This window comes from Lepus europaeus, chromosome 12 (assembly GCF_033115175.1).
Source record: "Lepus europaeus isolate LE1 chromosome 12, mLepTim1.pri, whole genome shotgun sequence".
Taxonomy (NCBI): domain Eukaryota; kingdom Metazoa; phylum Chordata; class Mammalia; order Lagomorpha; family Leporidae; genus Lepus; species Lepus europaeus.
In genome coordinates this window covers 40117107-40139186 of record NC_084838.1, presented here as the reverse complement: position 1 = coordinate 40139186, position 22080 = coordinate 40117107, and the positions used below count along the sequence as shown (strand labels likewise).

At 51.9% G+C, this 22080-nt stretch overlaps 2 protein-coding genes across 2 annotated transcripts; both read right to left on the bottom strand.

The window, feature by feature from the left end:
* Positions 1-2818: 2818 nt before the first annotated feature.
* CCL19 (C-C motif chemokine ligand 19) lies at positions 2819-4083 on the bottom strand. The gene is made up of 4 exons (XM_062206745.1): positions 4010-4083; positions 3220-3352; positions 2929-3022; positions 2819-2839 (listed from the first exon to the last, which is right to left on the bottom strand). Exons 1-4 carry the CDS (start codon positions 4068-4070, stop codon positions 2819-2821), a joined length of 309 nt encoding a protein of 102 aa, XP_062062729.1. The 5' UTR covers positions 4071-4083.
* Positions 4084-19173: 15090 nt separating this feature from the next.
* Positions 19174-20325, bottom strand: CCL21 (C-C motif chemokine ligand 21). The gene is made up of 4 exons (XM_062206973.1): positions 20193-20325; positions 19948-20068; positions 19659-19841; positions 19174-19577 (listed from the first exon to the last, which is right to left on the bottom strand). Exons 1-4 carry the CDS (start codon positions 20257-20259, stop codon positions 19544-19546), a joined length of 405 nt encoding a protein of 134 aa, XP_062062957.1. The 5' UTR covers positions 20260-20325; the 3' UTR covers positions 19174-19543.
* Positions 20326-22080: the final 1755 nt, after the last annotated feature.

Sequence of the window (22080 nt, the reverse complement as noted above, 5' to 3'; positions counted from 1 at the left end):
TGGGACAAGCCTCCAATCCCTGGGCTCCTGGCAGGCAGAGAAGGGGAAGAAGTCCAGTGCCCAACGGGTGTTTGGTATGTCTGGGGTGGGGTGGTGAAAAAGATGAAGGGGGAAAGCTAGAGTGGAGGGTGCTGGCAGGAGAGAGGACTGGAGGGTGACAGGCCGGCTCCTTCAGGGGCGGCAGTGCCCACCCTTTACCCTTCCTCCGAATCCTCCTTTCCCCAGGCGTCCAGGGCCAGGCAGAGAGCTTCCTGTTCACTAGCTCCTGGATTTTTCTCTTCCTGAGCCTCACGTTCCCCTTTGTTCTCAGAGGTGGCTCCAAGAGCCCCAGGCAGTGGGAAAGCTCTGGGTTTGCTTCGTGTTGAAGGAGGCTGTGCAAATGCCAGAGGTTTATCAAGAGACTTCAAAGATTCAGGAGCCACGTTTTTGTCTGGATGGACCCTGCAAAATCCAGTCCCTTCCTGCCGTCTGACAGATGGGGCAGCCGAGGCCTCTGGCTAGGGAATGGGGAAGGAACTTGCTCCGAATCACATGGTGATGGGGGCGGAGACAGGATGGTGAGCCTCAGGCCCGGGCCCTGAGTTCAGGACTTGCTCTTGGACCTCTCTGTGGCTGTGTCATAGGGCTGGTGTCCAGGGGCCTCGGTCCTGCTAGTTCCACCTGCTCTGCTCTGTCTGAGTATTCCCCTGAGGGCCCAGAGGGAGGCTGTGGGCTTGCTTCCTTGGTTTTACTGGGAACTAGAAGGATTGAGACTAAGTGCCCTCCCCACTACATGTGTGTCTGTACCCTGTCTGCCGGAACCCTGGCCCAGGGTCCACAGCTGGGTGGCCAGGGTTGGCTGGCTTGGTGGTGGCTTCATGGATGGATGGGTAGGGAATGAGTGGGTGGATGGAGAGAAAGCTGCGTGGAGGGATGCATGGGCGCACGGGTGGGTGGGTGATTTTCCCCAGGCAACATGGGCACACTGCCAGCCATGCAGCTGATCCTGAAAACTGTCCTCATCCCTCTCACTCCTGGTGACACAGAGCGCTGAGGTTTGGAACACCTGCTTCTGAGGAAAAGGCTGTCTTGCTGTCAGCCCAGTGAGGAGGGGCTTGCACAACCCCCTCACCACTGCTCTCCTTTCAAGGCCTGCCTGGGCCTGTGTGGAGCTAGTTTGGCTGACGTGCGTCTGGGGTAGTGACGTTCTCTCTTCCTGGCCAAGCATACCCAGTCCTGCCTGCCAGCCACCATCTGATGTCAGCACCACAGCCTTGCCACTCCCAGCAGGCAGGCCCTCAGAGGCGAGGGTCTGGAGGCCAGCCAGCTGCCTCAGGGGACTTCCCAAGCACGAGGCGCTCACACCTCGCAAAATAGCTGTGTGGCATGTTCCGAGAGGCACGGGCTCCCGTCCTCCAGAGCAGGGCCTTCTTCCCGAGAGTCCACTGGTCTCAGTTTGCCTGAGTCCCTTGTGCCCCGTAGTGGTGGTGGTGGTGGGGGGAGGTTCTTCCCAGCTTTCCCGGCTTGCTCCTCCTTCCCACACAGTGGGCCTCTCTCCCCTCTCTGATCTCAGGTGTGTTGGTGTCCCTGGGAGGCGTGGCCTCATCATGACATGGGCGGGCCGGACCTTGCTCAGACCGAGGAAGGCATCAGATTATGGACAGAGTGGACACATGAGTCCTCACCCTTGGCTGCTAAGCCTTTCCTTATGTACTTCATCCCCTAAACAACGAGTTGTTGAGAGACTGCTTTGTGTCAGGCAGAGTGCTAGGCATCAGGGAGACAGAACCCAAAATAGACACAATCTCTCTCCAGGAAGATGGACAAACTGGCAGACCTCAGTCAGCGTGATGAGTGCTGTGAGGGAGGAGGGGCAGGGGTCCCAGGGAACTCAGAAAGGGGGGAAGCTACCTAATGTAGCCTGGGGTCAGAGAAGGCTTCCTGGAAGAAGAAGCATTTAGACCCCATGGGAAATGGGGTGGGGAGAATCGAGAGGAGGGTACCAGACAGGGGATGGCATGTGTGGATGGGCTCTTCCCTCCCAGGCTCTGGGCAGGGGTGGGGAGCTGTTTTTCTGCCAAGGGCCATTTGGGTATTTGTAGCATCATTTGCGGGCCATACACAATTATCAACTTAAAAATTAGTCTGCTGCAGATTTGTTAAATTTCAAGTCTTGCCTGTCGTTTATCGACCAGGCCAGATCAGCTTATTTCATGGGCCTCTTACGGTTTGGTTTCCACCTCCCCCCTCACCTCCCGGTTGAGGTTCTTTGCCCTCCCCCCAAGCCATAAGAGCTGGTTGCTGACAGCTTCCCTCCCCCAGTGACAGCCATCCCTGAGCACCTGCCCTGGGGTGGCGGGACGGCCTCTGGTGTCGGAGAAGTGCCCCTAGGTTAGTGTTGCTGAACCGCGCAGTGTGATGGCTGTGAACAGACATGAGGGGGCCTGGTCTGGAGAGCATGAGGGGTGTTAGGCGGAGGCTGGGGAGGAGGTTGCTTGGGCTGCAGGGTGGAAAACAGGTCCAGCCATTCCACCTCCCCCGTTGCTACTCCTGTCCTCCTAGACAGACAGCAAACAGACAGTGGACAGATAGACGCGGGAGTGCCAGGTGGCTTTATTGGAAGCATTGCAGTCTGGGTGAGGAGAAGCTGTGCCCTCACTCACGCGGGCCCTCTCGCTCGAGTTCACACTCATGTCGACACTGCAGGCTCTGCCCTGGCTGGCTCTGGCCTGGTGCAGGGGAGCTGGGAGCCTGCTCCTCCCTCCTAGTCCTCCAACCCCAGGCCGGGGTGGTTCACATCCTCACTGAGACACAGCGCCCCCTGTGGTGTTGTCCTGGGCTAGCTGCTCTGGTGCTTGCCCTGGGGAGGAAGGAGAGGCAGGGTCAGGGGCGGAAGCTGGGGCCAGGGGCTTGGAGGCAGGAGGCAGGGCTGGGGAGGGCCAGGCTTGCCTTGGTAGAGATTCGCTTCAGTCTCCGAATGATGCGGCCCACCCAGGGCTGTTCTGGGGGTGCACAGAGCTGGAGACCCCTCAGTGTGGTGAACCTGGAGGCAGAGAGAAGGGAGCCCTGGAGCCCAGCTTCCTGGAGGGCTGTAGTAGGAGGGGCAGAGGCTGGGGACCACGTCTGGGCAGGTATTTCAGGGACTTGGTCTTGACAGGGAGAAGAGGGATAAGAAAGTGGGGGTATCACCAGGGGCTGACTGGGGGAGATGAGACTGGAACCCCCCCCCCAACAACTCACACTACAGCAGGTACTCGGCAGCCATCGGTGACGAGCAGGTAGCGAAAGGCTCTCACGATGTTCCCGGGGATGGGGCGCTGGGTCACAGACAGGCAGCAGTCTTCAGCATCGTTAGCACCCCCCAGAGCTGGTGCTGGGACAGGAGAGAGAAGGCGTCAGGCCATAGGGACCACGGGGTGGGGTCGGGGGTGGCGAGCAGGGCTCTACTTGAGATTGAAGACAACTCTTGGGGGTAGGGGGTAGGCAGGTGGTTGGCTTGATATTCAGTCCATTATGCACTGATGTCACCCTAGTGGTTGACAAATAGACGTGAGCCTTCTAAACTGTTTGATCAACAGCCATGGCCCTGAGTCCCACAGTGCCTTCCTCCTGCCCCAATCACTCCATCCTCCCTCCCAAGCCCTCTCGGTATCCCCACAGTCCAGCAAATAACGAGTTAATGCTGGTCACAGTGCTGGGTGGAGAGCTGTTTTAGAGACCTGATATTTTGACTACCAGCCCAGCTGCAGTGTCTCCCATTCTCTCTACATTCAACACAGATCGTACTGTTCTCTCCTTCTGCCTGAGAAACTGAGGCAGTAGGCAACAGAGCGTGCAGAGAGGGGGACAGCCACAGGCCCTGGGATACACCAAGAGACGGACTCAATTTGGAATCCAGTGTAGGTAACCCACACTCACAGGCACACACACACACAGGGCACAGGGAGACCCCAGACCTAAGTAGCTGCCTCACACCCAGGGCAAAGCAGTCTGACACCGGCACTGTCAGCACCCCCCACCCCCATCTTACCCAGGGAGGTCCAGAGAACCAGCAGGCTGAGGGCCAGGAGCCGGGCTGCACCAGGGGCCATGGAGGGTGAGCGGAGGCAGAGCAGGTGCGTGTCTGCGGGAAGCTGGGAGGCGCAGGTTTGGGATGGGTGTGCAGCGGGGAGCAGGAGCAGGCGAGCACTGGGGAGTGCACAGGCGTGAGAGGACCTAGCAGTGTGAGTGCTTGTGCAAGGCTGCGGCTGCCTCCTATTTATGGCCCAGAGCTTTCACTTTCTCCGTCTAGAAATTCCCCTCCATGTCCCATTCCATGGATTCCCCTTTTGCCCCCTCTTTTTGGCAGAACCCTGCCCCGCCCACCCTCTTCTCCCCTCTTCTGCTTTCCTTGGCTTCAGTTCTGAGAGCCTAAGCAGCTTGCCGTCTGGCCAAGAAAAAGAGGACTGAGTTGTGGTACTGTAATCCCACTGCTGGCAATAGCTTCATCCACCAGAAGTGATGGTCAGGGTTGGGGGGTCAGAGCAGTGTTGCGCCCCTTTCCCTAGGTTCAGTGTCCTCCTCATTGGTGTTCTCTTCCTTCGAGGCTTGTAATGAAGACATTTCCTGGGTGCCCTAGGGACAACCACGAGAGCTGGGGTGGCCTTCCTGGATTGTCACACTCCTACCCATCCACTATCTGGGAACCAGTCCCTCCACTGGGACAAACAGCCTAAAGGCAACGTTCCTTGGGAGGGAGCCAAGATCTTCCTTCCCACATCCCAGGCCCTGGGATTAAAGTTGAGCTCAGCAAGAACTTCCCCCTCCTTTATTCATTATTTTTAATTTTTTAAAATATTTATTTATTTGAAAGACAGTTACAGAGAGGCAGAGGCAGAGAGAGAGAGAGAGAGAAGTCTTCCATCCACTGGTTTACTCCCCAGATGGCCGCAACAGCTGGAGCTGGGCCAATCTGAAGCCAGGAGCCAGGAGCTTCCTCTGGGTCTCCCACATGGGTGCAGGGGCCTAAGGGCTTGGGCCATCTTCCACTGCTTTCCTAGTCCATAGCAGAGAGCTGGATTGGAAGTGGAGCAGCCAGGACTTGAACCGGCACCCATATGGGATGCCGGCACTCCAGGTGGTGGCTTTACCCGTTATGCCACAGTGCTGGCCCCCTATTCATTACTTTCCTCTGTCCCACACCTGGGTCACAGGAACAGGGGGCAGGAGAATCTGCCCTGGAATAGCCCATTTCATCTTTCCCCATCTCCTAATCCTGGGAACCAAGAGGGGATTTCTAAGGAGAGGGGCTGGCCAGCTCATATTCAGACAAATCCCCAAATTTCAAGGAATTGACAGATGGAGGAGGGGAATAGCGATTTCCCATCCTTATGAGAAAGAGCGGAAGAGAAGACCTCAAACGAGAAATTAATAGATGGGACACCCATGTAACCATCCCCACGCTGGGCTCTCCTTGGTGGGAGGGGTGTGTTCTCACTCTCATGGGTTTCTGACTTCTCTTTCTTTCCATCTGTTGCTAATAATGATGATTGGTTACTCTGTGCTAGGCTCTGTGTCAAGGGCCAAACCAGTGTTACCTTGCTTCACTTTGCCAACAAGGCTACGAAGTAGTTGTCCAAGTTGTTTTCATCATATTGTCTCTGCTTTACACGTAAGCACAGGTCGCACAGCTCAGCAGTGCTGGAGCGTGATCTGAAGCCAGATTTGCTCTCTGAGATTTGCACTCTTCCATACTAGTCCACACTGCCTGTCTGCTGATCGCAGCACTGAGTGTGTAACACACAGCCCAGAGGAGGAGACTGTACGGATAGTGTCTCAGTTGGGGCTCAGGGTGCACCACTCACTAGCTGTGTGATCAGGCAAATGCTAGTGATCTTCTCTGTAAACTGGGAATGGTAGTAGATCTATGTCTTGTGAATCTAAGATTCTCTGAGTAGAGCAGTTACCTTAGAGGCTTGCACATAATAAGCACTCCTTAATAATTAACCAAGAGTGGGCATTTGGCCTAGGGATTACGATGCCCATTAAAACACCTCAGTCCTACATTGGAGTGCCTGGGTTCAATTCCTAGCTCTGGCACCTGACGCTAGCTTCTTGCTAATTCAGACTCTGAGAGTGAGTGGTGAGGGCTGCCTCCCTCGTGGGAGACCTGGATTGAGTTCCAGTTTCCTAGCATCATGAAGGAGCCCCCTTATTCTTTCTTTTTTTTTTTTTTTAAGATTTATTTTATTTATTTGAAAGAGAGTTACAGAGAGAGGTAGAGACAGAGAGAGAGGTCTTCCATCCTCTGGTTCACTCCCCAGGTGGCTGCAACGGCTGGAGCTGCGCCAGGAGCCAGGAGCTTCTTCCAGGTCTCCCACGTGGGTTCAGGGGCCCAAAGCTTTGAGCCATCTTTTACTGCTTTCCCAGGCCATAGCAGAGAGCTGGATCAGAAGAGGAGCAGCCGGGACTAGAACTGGTGCCCTTATGGGCTGCCAGCACTTCAGGCCAGGGCTTTACCCTTCTGAGCCACAGTACTGGCCCCTATTCTTTTTGTTTTAAAGATTTATTTATTTTATTTGAAAGGCAGAGTTACAGAGAGGCAGAGGCAGAAAGAGAGAGAGATAGAGACAGAGACAGAGACAGAGACAGAGGGAGAAAGAGGTCTTCCATTTGCTGGTTCACTCCCCAGACAGCCGTAATGGCTGGAGCTGTGCTGATCCAAAGCTGGGAGCCGGCCCCTATAAATAAAATTTTTAAATGAACCATTATTATTTAATCCTCTCATTCCTGTATCTGTCCATTAATTCGTCTACCCAATCATCTTTCTGTTGATATATTCAGCCTGTGCTGGTTGTAGTTGTTCTCTGTTTGCCCCAAGCTCACCCATTATTTATTGTCCACTTTCCTGTGCCCTGGCAGGCTAGAAGACTGACCTCTGCAGATTGCATTACCCAGGATTCCTTGCCCATGGGAGGTAGCAGCAGGGGATCCATGAGTGGAAGGAGAGGGGCTGGGGGTGCTCATCGCCCGAATCTTTGGTCTTGCTGCAGTCTGTAGTGAATAAAACCCTATGGCAGCTGTTCTCAAAGAGCAGTCTTTGGACAATGGCCTCAGCTTCACTGGGAGCTTGTTAGAAATGCACGTTCTCCGGCCCTACTAGAGCCAGACCCTGGGGTGGGGGCAGCAAACTATTTTCTCACACTTTCCAGGTGACTGACGACGCTAGAGTTGGGGACTCACCGATGCCATTTACAGACCCTCTGGGGCCGCCTCCTCTCCATGGGCCTCTCTCTAACTAAGCTTCTCTTGCCCCTTAAGGCCTTGCTATGGTTCTGGTTTTCCCCTTCCTGCTGAATCCGGGGGCCTTATCATCCAGTGACAGTTCCTTAATCCTGACCCTGCCTCTTACACTGCCCTTTTATTAAAATATTCTTGGCTAAATCTTTTGAGTGGATGTGGTATTGTGAAATGTATATATTTTTTCCTTTGTGCTCATTTCCTGACATAGCTTCTAAAATCCTTGGAATCTCCAGGGTGACAAGGGCGGCTTTTGTAAATTAAAGATATGCCCAGTGGTTGGGGGCACCTAGAGAGCCTTGGGACCCAACCTGGGGTTGAAACTTTTAGTCTCCCTGCCCTCATCCTGCCACCAGGGAGAGGAGAGAGGCTGGTGGTTCAGCTGACATCCCAATGGCCAGTGATGTCATCAATCACGGCGATGTGATGAAGCTTCCATAAAAACCCCAAAGGACTGAGCTCGGTGGCTCCCGGATAGCTGACCCTGTGGAGGTTCCTGGAGGCTGCCCGGAAAGGGCTGGGAGCTCTGTGCTCCTTCTCCCATGTCTGGTCAAATGCAGTGCTCCCATCTGGCTCCTTTGCGAATGTAAGGAAAACATTTCCCTGAGTTCTGTGAGCCACTCTGGCAAATTAATGGAGCCTGAGGTAGCGGGAACTACCCTATTTATAGATGGGAGCGCAGGCCAGCATCTGAATCGGGGGGCACATTCTGGTGGGACTGAGCCCTCAACCTGTACGGTCTGATGCTGCCTCCAGGTTGGTGACGTCAGAACTGAACTGAGTAAGAGGACTCAGCTAGCATCTGCCAGAGAAATCCCTACACACACAAGTGCTGATTGGTGGGTAGAAATGATAGGTTTCTCCTGTATCCTTACGGTGTGCCACCTGTTTCCTGCCAGGATCCTCACTGATACAGTACATGGTTCCAGAGGAGAGCCAGGGAAGGAGAGTCCCAAAGTGGAATCCTGGGATTACGTTGTTCAGATTATTTTCTTTTAAAGAAATATTTATTTATTTATTTGAGAGGAAGAGTTATAGACAGACAGAGAGGTCTTCCATCTGCTGGTTCACTCCTCAAATGGCCACAACAGCTGGAGCTGGGCCTAACCAAAGCCAGGAGCCAGGAGCTTCTTCTGAGTCTCCCACATGGGTGCAGGGGCCCAAGCGCTTGGGCCATCTTCCACTGCTTTCCCAGGCCATAGCAGAGAGCTGGATTGGAAGTGGAGCAAATGAGAATTGAACCGGTGCCCATATAGGCTGCTGGCTTCACAGGTGGAAGCTTAGCCTACTATGCCACAGCGCCGGCCTCGTTGTTCAAACACTTGGTGCATGCATTGATAATGGCTTTGCATGTGGAGAGAGGACACAAGTAACCTGGAGTATGTAGAAGCATCGCAGTCTCCTAGACTCTCACCAGCGAGGCACAGGATGCAATGCTGGAAGACAAGGAAATCCGAGATAAAGTACCAGAGGCACTTAATTGCTGTGACTGCAAATGGTGATACACATATTATTAGGTAGGTTGCCTGTTCCTGATTGTGCTAACCAAATTACATTAAAAATATAAGGTCAAGTTTTTTTTTAAAAAAAGATTTATGTGAAAAGCAGAGTTACAGAGAGAGGAAGAGCCAGAGAGAGAGAGAGAGAGAGAGAGAGAGAGAGAGTCTTCCATCCACTGCTTCACTCCCCAGATGGCCGTAACTGGGGCTGGACCAGGGTGGAGCCAGGAGCTTAATCTGGATCTCCTACATGAGTTCAGGGGCCCAAGCACTTGGACCATTTCCTGCTGCTTTTCCCAGGCCATAGAAGAGAGCTGGATCAGAAGTGGAACAGCTGGGACTCAAACCAGTGCCCATATGGGATACAGGCACCATAGGCGGAAGCCACGGTGCCAGCCCCTGAGATCCCATTTTATCCAAAGACACTTTGATCATAACTTAAATTGCAAAGGGGGCCACTTGGGTGGGTCCTTGGATTCGCCTCTAGAGGAGGGTCTTGTGGCCCTCCTCAGTGGCTCATGTCTAATTATCTGTGTGGCAGCAGCAGCCCACAACAACCCTGCCCTCACCTCTGTGAATGGTCCCCTCACTAAATTCTTTGCCATTAGACGTTTTTGAGCATGCCTTTGGTTTCCTGCTAAGATCCTCAATGACACACCCAGAAAGTTCCAAGCTGGCAGAGAGGTTTCCATTCCACTTCAGTTTCAGTGCCCTCTGCCTGGCGTTCCTGTTGGCAGAGATCTGAAGAATCAGCAGGAAAGAGGGAAACAATGAAAGAACAAGGCTTAGGACCCCATACACATCTACCGAGGGCACCCTGTGTGCCGAGCTGGGACACAGCAGTCAGCCAGGCAGATACACGTGCCTGCTCTTGCAGAGTTTTTATTCTAACGAAGGAACCAGACACTTGAGCAGAGGCTGCTGAGATGCAGGTGAGGGCGTGAGGCACGCTGAGGCCTGGGGAGGCGTTGTAGCAGGGGAAACAGGAAGCACAAAGGTCTGGAGGCAAGGCTGTGCTTGAGGAATGGCTTGAAGACCAGAGGGCAGAGTGGCAGGAGACACGCCGCATCCCTTCCGGGCCGGATAGTGCAGGGCTGTGTAAACCATTGCCCGGTTTCTACTTGGTGAGATGGGGGAGCCATGGGAGGATTTTGAAGAGGTGTGGTGAGATTGGACATATTTTAGAAGGCTCCCTCTAGCTGTTGAATGAAGAGTAGATCAAAGTGGTACCTTTTTTTTTTTGGAAGAAGGACAATCAGGCTGGAAGCTATGCCTAAGTCCAGGGAGGACATAATGGTGCTTGGAGTTGGTAAGAAGTCGCACTCTAGGGGCTGGCGCTGTGGCGTAGCGAGTAAAATTGCTGCTTGCAGTGCCGGCCTCCCATTGGGGTGCTGGTTTGCGACCCAGCTGCTCCACTTAGGATCCAGCTCTCTGCTATGGCCTAGAATAGCAGTAGAAGATGGCCCGAGTGCTTGGGCCCCTGCACCCATGTGGAAGACCCAGAAGAAGCTCCTGGCTCCTGGCTTCAGATCGGCGCAGCTCCAGCCGTTGTGACCATTTTGGAGAGTGAACCAACAGATGGAAGACCTCTCTCTCTCTGTGCCTCTGCTTCTCTGTAACTCTGCTTTTGAAATAAATAAATAAATAAAAAAAAAAGAAGTCAGACTCTGGAGACAAAGTGGAGCCAACAGGCTTTGCTAAGGGGTCAGCATAAGATAGAACAGAGACAGAAGAGGCAAGGATTTTGGCTTGAACAACTTGATGGATGGAATTTACCCACAAGTGGATATTGGCAGAGGGAAGAGTTTGTGGGCACATTGGGAGACTGGTTTTGAGTTGTTGAGTTGTTAAGTTGAAGCTGCATGTTGGACATGTAAATGTTGGGGTAGTTAGCTTGGGTCTGGAGTTTAGGGGAGAGATTCTAGCTGAAGATATAAAGCCGGGACTGTATGGATGGTACTCATATTTAAAGCCATAAAACAAGATTACCAAGAGATTGAGTGTAGGTAGAAGAGGCCCAAGTTCCACACTAAGCTGAACAGATTGGGGAGGTGAAGAGGACTCGGGGAAAGAGGGGGACAGTGAGGGTGTCACTCACATGGCAAAGAGGAAAGGGACACAGGCTCGAGGTGGAGTTTGAGTCCCCCTCCCCCCCGCCCCCAAAGCCATCGGCTTAGACAATCCACAGGGAGTGGGGATGGAGTGATTGGGAGGGTAGGGGTCTGGAGGCAGGTTTGGAACACTTTCTGGCCACACACACGTCACTGCTATGGGCTCACGACTTCACCCTCTTCCCAGCTAAGCCACTTTCCCCCGGGGCTCTTGGTTCAGCGTTCAGCGTGAGCCCCGGGGGAAAGTCTTGTCTCAGCTCAGGGCAGCTCAGCTCAGGACAGCCCAGAGTGGCCCCAGGCTCCTCCAGGGAGCCTGCCCAGTCTTCTGGCTCTCTGGTCTGCCAAATCCTGGGCCCAGAGGTAGGAGATCTAGAACAGAGGGCGCCTCACCCCCTGGGGCTAGGCCTGGGAAGCCTCCCCAGTCTGTGGGGGCAGTGGGAGAGTGCGGGGGAATGACTAGTGAGAGGACGCACCCTGGATGCTTAGCGTGTGTTGAACGGGCGAATGCGTGTCCGGAGCTGGGTCTGCGGGACTGTGCAGGAGGCGCGCGTGTGCTCTTGACGCGCGCTCGCCCAGGCCTGGAGGGGGCGCCCCGAGCCAAGCGAGGCTCCGGCGGAGGCGGGGTGGGAGGGCGGACGCCTGCCTCAGAAGCTGCCTTGGCGTCCGAAGTCCCCGGCCCTCGCCCAGCCTTTGGCGCTCTCCCGGCTCCCGCCGGACGCAGGGTTGCGCGTTCCCGCTGGCCCTGCGGGTGGTGCCCGCGCCTCCGAGGATCGGGCCAACGTGGGCTCCCGATGACCTGGCGCAGCCGTTACGCCGGGCTTGGGACAGCGGCCTCCCGCCAGATCCCCGCCATTCAGACCCCTGAGCCCCGTGGGCAGTCAGCGGGTGCGGCCGAGACCGGCGGGCTGTCCGAGAACACGAGGCATTTAGCGCCCCCACCCCCTCCCCGGCCATTGCGTTTACTTTGGGTGCGGAGCCAGGAGACGGGGAAGGGCTCAGAGCCTGAGGCAGTGCATAGCCCCTTGGCTCACAGCGTAAATAACTCGCCCCCAGCCGATTCCCGAAGCCAGATTACGGGGTCAACCCCGGGAAAAGGGTTCCATTTCCCACGGGGGTATTTGAGAGCCTGGCCTTGCGCAGGGCGCGATGCCCAGGGGATGAAGGACTTTAACCTGCCACGGGCGGAAAGGCACATTTGAGGACAAATAATAAAAACGAGAACAACAAGTTAATGGGAACAGAAAATTCAACTCCCAGCCTGCCGTTTGCCTTGGACAACAGGGGCCCGCGGTGCGGCTGCTGCCCCCTGGCAGCGGAGCTGGGCAGTGCGGCCCTCACGCCCCGGCTCCGGGATTGCAGGCAGAGTGTTTTGAGAGAGTAGTGGTGCAGGCTGCTGGGGGTTCACAGGTGCGTTTTGGTTACACTAGTTTTGTTTTTTTTTTTTAAACAATAAAATTTATTTTCCATTTAATTTGAAATACAGACACAAAGGGACAGAGATAGAGATCGTGCATCTGTTTCCTCCCCAAATGCCGGCAACAGCCAGGGCTGGGCCAGGCTAACGCCAGGAGCCCTGAACTCAATCCGGGTATCCCACTTGGGTGGCAGGGACTCGAGTACTTGAGCCTTCATCTTCTGCCTTCTAGAGTCTGCATGAGCAGAGAGCTAGAGTCAAGAGCAGAGCCGAGACTTGAACTTAGCTATGTAGGCAATGAGATGTGGGGGTTTTAATCACGCTGCCAGTTGTCCACCCTGCAGTGACACTCTGTATGTTGTGCTGAAACCCGTTATTATCCCAACTCATGTTCTAAAGCAACAGTCCTAAAGAATGTGAAAGCAGAGTTTCTCTTTCTGGGGTGTTTTAATTTGCTACTAACCGAGAAAGGGATGTGCTGACGACAATGAGGTTTCCAGCTTCTTAACATAACCGACATTCTGTGTAGGGGAGTTGCAGAGCTTGTACCACTTGAAGAATTACAAATGTGGGTGCTAGAAACAGAGGTGTGGCAATTTCAGCATCCACCAAAATGGCAACTCACGGGTCAAGACGAGTGGTACAGGATGGGAGTGTTGGCAATTTTAACAAACACGGTATCGCTTTGCCCCTGAACACAAGGAGAAATGACACCTGGATGTGGGAAAGAAGAAGGCCTTCACAAAGGAGGCCAGCTGAAGCTGAAGAAGTGTTTCGCAGGTAAATGATGAAAACTAGGAAGCCAATGAAATTTGAGCTTTCACGGAAAACAAATTACAGACTCCATCCCTGTCGCTTCTCTGGGCCACACAGCACCGTGGGAGACGCTGAGCTTGCCGAGCGTGTCAGTGTGTCTGGCTTGTAGCTCCGTGCTACCACACGGAAAACTTTTTAAAAAATAAAAAATATCTAAAGGAGCCGGCTGTCACTGGCGATTGCGTCCACCTAAGGAGGACTGGGGTTGATAACTCAAGGATGTAACGGGGGCTGGTCACAGCAGCGCCTACCTGTCACCGTGGGAGGGGCGGTGGTGTTGAGAAACCTGGTTGCTTCCTTTGCAGTTGGTTTCAAGTTCATGTGACTCAGGTTGTTAGGACCTTTCTATTAGCTACAGTTCCAGGAGGTCTGACTGGCCCTGTCCATCCTTTCCTACACTGTCAGACTCTAATTTTTTTTTTTAAGATTTATTTATTTATTTAAAAGAGTTACACAAAGAGAGAAGGAGAGGTCTTCCATCCGCTGGTTCACTCCCCAATTGGCCATAATGGCTGGAGCTGCGCCGATCTGAAGCCAGGAGCCAGGAGCTTCTTCCAGGTCTCTCATGTGGGTGGAGGGGCCCAAGGATTTGGGCCATCTTCCACTGCTTTCCCAGGCCATAGCAGAGAGCTGGATTGGAAGTGGAGCAGCCGAGACTCGAACTGACACCTATATGGGATGCCGGCACTGCAGGCGGCAGCTTTATCCGTTACGCCACAGCACTGGCCCCATCTGTCAGAGACAATAAAACAAGGGAGGAATGAACCTGGGCAAGCAGGAGGCACCAGATTCGGAGGTAACACTGACAGTAAGAAGTAGCTGCCCTGCAATTTCATTAGTCTGTGTGTGTCTGTTACCATTTTATGGAACAGATGGTGGTGAAATTTAAAGACACCATGTCAGTCATTTCCTCGATGGCACTGGGGATGATTTGTTTTTGAAGATAATGGTAAGGGGCTGGTGCTGTGGCATAGCGGGTAAAGCTGCTGCATGCAGTGCCGGCATTCCTTATGGGCACCAGTTCAAGTCCCAGCTGCTCCACTTCCGATCCAGCTCTCTGCTATGGCCTGGGAAAGCAGTAGAAGATGACCCAAGTCCTTGGGACCCTGCATCCATGTGGGAGACCTGGAAGAAGCTCCTGGCTCCTGGCTTCGGATTGGCGCAGCTCCAGCCGTTGCGGCCATCTGGGGAGTGAATCAGCGGATGGAAGGCCTCTCTCTCTCTGCCTTTCCTTCTCTCCTTGTGTAGCTCTGACTTTCAAGTAAATAAACAAATCTTCAAAAAAAAAAAAAAAAGATAATGGTAACTCAGTTCTACAGCAATGAAGTAATGAAGTGATTTGCTTCTCCAATCTTAAAGGAAAACCCACGATTCCAAGGACTGAAGTGAGTGTGTTTGGGGCATGATGAGTTTGTAAAATTTGTAAATAACTGTTTTTTTTTTTTTGCATTTCTGCTTTTTTAAAAATTTCTAGTAGAAGCCATTAATTGTTTCCTGTTGAACAGCAGTATACTAAGAATATTCAAAAAAAAAATGTATCTTTATGTATGAACATGATGTTGGAAACGCTTCACATTTACAATTTTGTTTTTGGCTTTGCATCCGTTTTATCTGAAATATTTACCTGCCTCGGCAGCAGTCTTTGGGAAAGTTACCTGTATCCCTTCTCCCGTTTGGGTCCGTGTGGGCATATGCATTCCACAGACATTACCCTTCTGCACTTTCAGCTGGACTCAGAGCAGTGAGAAGAGCCTGTGGTAATTTGCAGCCTTTATTCTGGACTTCCCCATGTCATTGAGTTTAATGGTGTTGATTTTTTCCCCTTATGACTTCTCTTTTATGGTTTTTTTTTTTTTAATTCTCTTTCTCTCCTCTCTCTCTCTCTTTTTAAGATTTATTTATTTATTTGAAAGGCAGAGATACAGAGAGAGAGAGGAGAGAGAGAAAGAGATCTTCCATTCTCTGGTTCATTCCCCAGATGACTGCAATGACCAGGGCTAGGCCAGGCCGGAGCCAGGAGCTTCTTCTGGGTCTCCCATGTGGGTTCAGGGGCCCAGGCACTTGAGCTGTCCTCCGTTGCTTTCTCAGGCACATTAGCAGGGGCTTGGATGGGAAGTGGAGCAGCCAGGACTCCATCTGGTGCCCACGTGGGATGCTGGCACTGCAGGCGGTGGCTTAACCTTCTGTGCCACAGTGCCAGCCCCTCTTTTATGGTTTTATGCCTTACCTAAGAAATTCTTTTCTGCCATAAGATTATGAATACATTCACCTATTTTTCTGCTATATCATACATTTTAAACATTCAGTCTTTAACCAGCCTTCAATGTTGAAACATTTGAGGGGCTGTGATAATGTCAAGATAGAAGTGTTTTTAAAAACAGAAGAACAATTAGAACCTTAAAGAATTTTAACAAAGGTTTATGTATTTATTTATTTGAAAGATGGGGTGAAAATGAGAGAGAGAGAGAGAGAGAGAGAAGGAAAGAGAGAGAGAGAGAGAGAGAGAGAGAGAGAGGAAAGAGCTTCCATCTGCTTGTTCACTTTCTTAATGCCAGCAACAGCCAGGGCTGGGCCAGGCTGAAGCCAGAGCCAGGAACTCTATCTGGTCTCCCACATGGATGACAGGGACCCAAGCATTGGTCCTTCCTCTTCTGCCTTCCTAGATGCATTAGCAGGAAGCTGGATTAGAAGTGAAGTAGCTGGGACGCGAAGCAGCACTCTTTTTTCTGTATTTTTTTTTTTTTAAGATTTATTTATTTGAAAGGCAGAATTACAGAGAGGCAAAGCGAGAAAGAGAGAGAGAGAGAGAGAGAGAGAGAGATCTTTTGTCATTAGTTTTCTCACCAAATGGCCACAAGGACTGGAACTGGGCCAATCTGAAGCCAGGATCCAGGAGCTTCTTCCAGGTCTCCCACATGGGTGCAGGGGCCCAAGGACTTGGGCCATCTTCCACTGCTTTTTTGAACACATTAGCAGGGAGCTGGATTGGAAGTGGAGCAGCTGGAACTTGAACCGGCAGCCATGTGGGATGCCGGCACTGCAGGTGGTGGCTTTACCCATTACAACACAACACCGGCCCCCAAAATGGCACTCTTATATGGGATGCCAGCATCTCAAGTGGTGGCTTAAACTGATGTGCCACAATGCTGGCCATCCCTTAAAGAATATTTAAAAAAAATTATTTGCTATTTGAGAGATGGAGAGGGAGGGAGGAAGGGATAAAGTGAGAGAGAGGGAGAGAGAGAAAGAGCTCATTTATAGCCAGAGCTAGACCAAGCTGTGCCTGGAACTCAATCCAGGTCTTCCACATGGGCGGCAGGAACCCAATTACTTGAGCCATCACCACTGCCTCCCAGGGTTTGCATTAGCAAGAAGCGGGAATCAGGAACAGAGCAGGTATGAAACGCAGGTATTGAGCCTAGGTACTCTGATGGCGGACCTGAGTGTCTTAAACCACTGGGCTAAATGCCTGCCCCTGGAATCTTTAAGAAAAAGAACAAGCAGAATGACAAAGGGAAAGCAAGGATGGTACACTGCTGTGCTCTGCAATGAACATTCGCAGAGTCGTAGCCATAAGTGATCATGATCTTAGTGGTGAGCCTGTGTCTGGAGGATGGAGTGGCACGAGAAGAGGTTTGGTAAGAAAGATGAATCTTCTTTGTGTAGCAGGAAGTGAGTTGCCAATGTTTAAAATAGATACAGAAAGAAACTGAGACTTAAAACAAGTATTTAGGTGTTTGACACTACCTCCTAGAAGAAATAGTTTCAGAGGTAAAAGTTGTTGGAAATGGTATTGTTCAGAATAAGCCTTTGTGTACTTTTTGAAACTCTAAAAAACTACAAATATGTATTATTTGTTTTTTTCTGTTTGAATTATGCATCTTGCAGAAAGAAGAAAGAACGGGAGAACATTGCTGAGGGTGAAAGCTACAGTGAGAGTGGCCATTTGTTCTCTGATGGAAATAACACGTTGCAGGTCTACTCAGGGCAGGGCTTGAGGCAAATACCGGGCACGCAGCTGCGGCAGGAAAACCTCGTGAAACAGGAGCTTTTGTCTGTTCTGCTTGTTTTTCCTTTCACTTTAGCGCAAGCAAAAGTTCTTGGTCGGGTTTATTTTGCTTTGAGGTTATATTTCTTTATTTTAAAAATGAAAACACTTTTAATTGACATGTCCATATTTATGTGATGATCCCATACATATATACAACGTGTCACAGTCAAATCAGGGTAATTAGCATTTCCAGCTCCTCAAACCTCTATTGTTTCTTTATGTCCGGGAAACTTCCAGCAACTCTCTTCTAATTGTTTTGAAATGTGTAATAAGTTGTTGTAAATTGTGCTCAGTCTAATGTGCTACAGAGCACGGAACCCGTGCCTGTTACCCACCCTCTCTACCCCGCTCCCTCGCCCCTTCCCAGCCTCTACTTCTATGAGACCTGTTCTTCCAGCTTCCACATGGGAGCGAGGACATTTGAGATTTGTTTTTCTGTGCCTGGCTTATTTCACTTGACATGCTGTCCTCCAGTTCCATCCACATTGGCAGGGCTGAAGGGACAGGCATCCTGATGTCAAAGGCCCTTCTGCCTTTTGTAAAAGTCTAAGCATGGGAAGGGATTGTGTCCAGGAGGGGCTGGGGAGAGGGAGAGACTACGGAGGAGGGGAGAATTCTTTAAGACCATGGAGGGATTGCTGTGTAGGTCCAGCCAGCATGGACATTGGGCTCCGATCCCTGGCCATAAGGGAACAGGTGACAGGACATAGGGATGTCTTGGGAGACCGGGTCCAAGCCCAGAGGGTCTCATGTCTGAATTCCCATGTCTCAAATGTGGCACAGAGATGAGAGCTTGAAAGTTGAGGCCCTGCCTAGATAGATCTGACCATAGCGGTCAGAGCATGATGGCGTGCAAGACAGGCAGGACACTCCCCCCCCACCCCCCAGCCTTCTGTGACCTCTGCATGGCTCTTGGCAGATGCAAGGGCTTGGAATAGGAATCAAGTTCATTTAAAGAACATTGCAAAATGTTATTTCTTGCACATCTGAATGTATAGGCTAAGATCACACCTATTGCACAGGGGTAGGTAGGGAGGAGTCCCTGTCTTCCCCAGCCTCTGGAGGAGCGAACAAGCACATACTTTAATGATTTTATGATAAGCAATAAATGCTGTGGCACTCAGGCTCCTATGGAAGGAAGAGGTGGTGGGGTGGCGAGGTCTGGCTTTTCGAGTCCCTGCCTTCCTTGCCCGCCTTCCCCCCCCCTCCAGGATCTGTCTTCTTTCCCACATTGCCTGACCTCATCCGCTGGCCTCCCCTCTGCCTGCTTGGGAGGTGGGGGACGGGTGTGGAAGCCCGGCTGGGGTCTTCTTGGAGAGCAGAATCCTGGGACTCTAAAAATCCACCCCGCGAAACTTATTTCTTGGCTTCAAGAGGTTAAAGGGTCCCCGGGACCCTGGGTCTCTGCCAGGGGAGGAAGAAGAAAACAGAAAGGAAAGGGAGAAGGCTATTCCAACTGGTGGACAGCTGAGGGAGCCCAGGGGCCCAGACAGGGAGCAGAAGGGCACCATGGCCCCATCAAACAAAGAGGGGAGGCTGGGGGACCAAGCCTCGTGGAACAGGGCGGAAGGGGGTCCTCTTAGCTCGTAGGGAGGGGATCCCTGGGGCTGGAAATGTGTCCAGGGTGGGGTGGGACTTGTGTTTGCCTGTGTTCCAGGTGGGCCCAGACCCTAGCCTCACCCTTGGGGACCTTTTCGGAGGTCCTTGGAGGTTCTCCTACAGTCCCCTGATAGATCTGGGCAAAGATCTGGAGCTCACCCCTGGAGTAGGGGAGTGCTGTGCAGATCCAGGGCAGGGATCTCGGCAGGATCTCTCTGGGTCTGCTGTCCCCTGCAGGACTGGATCCCGCAGGGCCACCAGCCTCCCTTCCACTTCCCAGGTGTGTGGGCCCTGAGAGGGAAGGGAACCCTTGGCATAAGTTGAAGTGTAGAATTTGCCAGCCTATGCCTTTGGCTGGGTGTGATCCCACCCTGTAGCGACCGTAACTTTCCCACAGATGCAAACACACAGGAACAGGTACTTGGGTGGGAGGCCAGAACAGCTTTTTATTCAGTTAGGTATAAATCATATTTACAAGGAAGAAGGGGGCACAGCAGGGTCAGGGCCAGGGCCAGGGTGACCTCTCACTGGGGCAGTCCTGCTGCCTCCTCTTGCATTCCCTAGGAGACTCTCTCTCTCTCCTGTCTCTCTGGGCCTGGCCTGGCTCGGGCTGAGCTGGGAAGGCAGACGGGATGGTTGAAGCAGGAGAAGGGGTGTGGCAAAGCCTGCACAGCGTGGCTGCTCTGGGGCCCCTGAGTTCAATCTCTTTCCAAGTCCACTTCTTGCCCCTTGCTTTGGGACTCCAAGCCCCAGGGAGGCTGGTGGGGGCCTCCTGTGCTGCAGGCTGGTCACGGGTCTATGGCCCTTTTGGGGTCTGCGGCTGCTCAGTCCTAGGAAGGCAGAAGACGGCGGTGAAGAACGAATGGAGGCGCCCCCTCACTGTCCTCCCGCCGTCCCCTCAGCTTCCTCACCTCTTGCAGCCTTTGGAGCCTTTTCCCTTCTTGCCGGACTTGGAGGCGCCCCCGTCTTTCCTACAGGCTTGGACTTGTTTCTGTGGGGCTGGCGGCCTGTCCAGACGCTTCATCAGCTGCTGCACCCAGGGCTCCTTGGGGTCTGCGCAGAGCTCCGGCTGAGAGCGCTTCCGGGGTGAGAACCTGGGAGTCGGGGGCGAGGAGACCTTCCTGGACTTGCCCACCAAGCCCTCCCCGCTCAGCTGCCAGCCCGCATCCTCCCCTCCTTCTCCGCCCTGAGCCCACTCACAGGATAGCTGAGATGGGGCAGCCTAAACTTGGCTCCTGCTTCCGGTAGCTGCGGACAACCTTGTGGGGAATCTTCCTTAGGCTGTATTTGAGGCAACAGTCCTGAGCCCCTCCATCACTGCCTGCAGGTTGGGGTCACAGGGAGCCAGGGGCTGCTGGGAAGCTCCTATCCAGGCCTGTCCAGCCCCTTGCCCCCACCAAAGACTCCCCTTCCCCCTCTCCCCACCCCCCACCCACCCCGGGTACCTTGGATCTGGGGGATGCAGAGTGCCAGGACCAGGATAAGGAGACTCAGAGCCAGCGGCTGAGCCATGGCTGTGGCAGTGGCTGAGAAGGAGGCCAGAGCTGTGGCTGAGGTGCACAGCTGCTAGCCGGGGGGTGGTGTGTGGGCTGGGACTGGCCTGCTGCCTATTTATGCAGTCGGACACTTTCACTTCCCTCATCCCCTCCTTCTTTTCCTTCCTGAAAGCTGGGTCCTGTGTTGGCACCCGGCCGCACTAGTGTGCCCAAACACAGAGCTCCTCTGCCCCCGGCTGCCTGATGCTACCAGTTGTGCCCGTCAGCCCCTGCGTGGTACAGGTCTCGCCACCTCTGCCCTGGTGGCCTGTGACTGAGTCCTCACAATGTTCCAGGCTCCACACGTTCCCCTTCCTTCCAGAATTGCATTATAAGAGGTTTTTTTTTTTTTTTTTTTTTCCCTTGGATGGTAGATGTTTATTAGACATATGATTTGCAAGGGTTTGCAGCTCTGTCTAGTTTCTGATCTTAGAGAGAAGCGTTCAGTGTTTCCCCAGCGAATGTGATCTTAGCGGCAGGGTTTTCATATTTGGCCTTGTTCACATGGGGGAAGTTCCCTTCTATTCCTAGTTTATTGAGTGGAAGGACAGTGGATTTTTATCAAGTTCTTTTTCTGCATTGATTGGGATGGTTGAAAGGTATTTCCCTTCATTCTATTCATGCATATTATATTTGACTATTTTTGCGTGTGTTCAAATCCCATTTGGTCAAGATGTATACTTGTTTTAATATGATGCTGCATTCAGGTTTCTGATATTTTATTGAAGATTTTTATATCTCTATTCATAAGGGATATTGGTCAATGGTTTTCTTTTTCCTGTGGTGTCTTTGTTTGGCTTCGAGGTCAGGTAATTCTTAGAATGAGTCAGGGGGTGTTAGCCCTCTTCAGACTTTTGGGAGTTTCAGAAGGATTTATGTTCATTCTTCTTGAAATGTGTGGCGGAATTCGCCAGTGAAGCCGTCTGGCCCTGAGATTTTCTTTGTTGAGATATTATTACTGATTCGGCCCCCTTACTTATTAGAAATTTATTCAGATTTTCTGTATCTTCTTCAGTCAGTTTTGATATTTGAACTTTTTGAAATTTGTCCATTTGTCTAGGTTATTTAACTTGTGGGTGTACAGTTGTTTATAGTATTCTCTCACAGACCTTTATACTGATGTCAAATTGGTAGTGATATCCCCATTTTCATTTTTGATTTAAATAATTTGAGGCTCCTCTCTTCTTTTCATAATCTAGCTAGAAGTTTATCAGTGTTTTCAAAGAGCCACGTCCTGATTTTTTGATTTTTCTCTACCATTTCCCTATTTCCTGTATCTATGCTTTAGTCTGTATTTCCTTCTTTCTACTCTCTTTGCCTTTAGTTTGCTCTAGTTTTTCTAGTTCTTTAACTTGTATGGTCAGGTCACTGAGTTGAGGTCCCCTTAATTTGTAGACATTCACAATTATAAATTTTTCTCTTAGCACTGCTTTCACTGTGTCTTGTAAATTTTGTTGTAATTATGTTTTTATTTTCATTTGTCTGAAGGTATTTTCTTCCTTTTAAACATATATTTAAATAATTATTTATTTATTTTTATTTGAAAGACACAGAGAGAAAGAGAGAGAGAGAGAGAGAGATCTTACATCTGCTGGTTCACATCTCAAGTGCCAGCAACAGCAAGGACTGGGCTAGGCTGAAGCCAAGATCCCAGAACTCCATATAGGTCTCCCATGTGAGTGGCAGGGACCCAAGTACTTGAGCCATCATCTGTTGCGTTCCAGGGTGCACATTAGCAGGGAGCTGGATCAGAAGCAGAGGAGCCATGACCATCTGATGCCGGATGTGGGCTTAATCA

Bases quoted from the DNA above. Each gene is read 5' to 3' on its own strand.
- CCL19 (XM_062206745.1), bottom strand. From the start codon at position 4,070: ATGGCCCCTGGTGCAGCCCGGCTCCTGGCCCTCAGCCTGCTGGTTCTC. The intron at 3,023-3,219 runs GTGAGTTGTTGG...CTCTGCCTCCAG, and splicing joins TGCCGAGTACCTGCTGTAGT to GTTCACCACACTGAGGGGTC. The intron at 2,840-2,928 runs GCAAGCCTGGCC...CTTCCTCCCCAG, and splicing joins TGAAGCGAATCTCTACCAAG to GGCAAGCACCAGAGCAGCTA.
- CCL21 (XM_062206973.1), bottom strand. From the start codon at position 20,259: ATGGCTCAGCCGCTGGCTCTGAGTCTCCTTATCCTGGTCCTGGCACTC. The intron at 19,842-19,947 runs GTGAGTGGGCTC...CCCGACTCCCAG, and splicing joins TGCCCCATCTCAGCTATCCT to GTTCTCACCCCGGAAGCGCT. The intron at 19,578-19,658 runs GTGAGGAAGCTG...CTGCCTTCCTAG, and splicing joins GGCTCCAAAGGCTGCAAGAG to GACTGAGCAGCCGCAGACCC.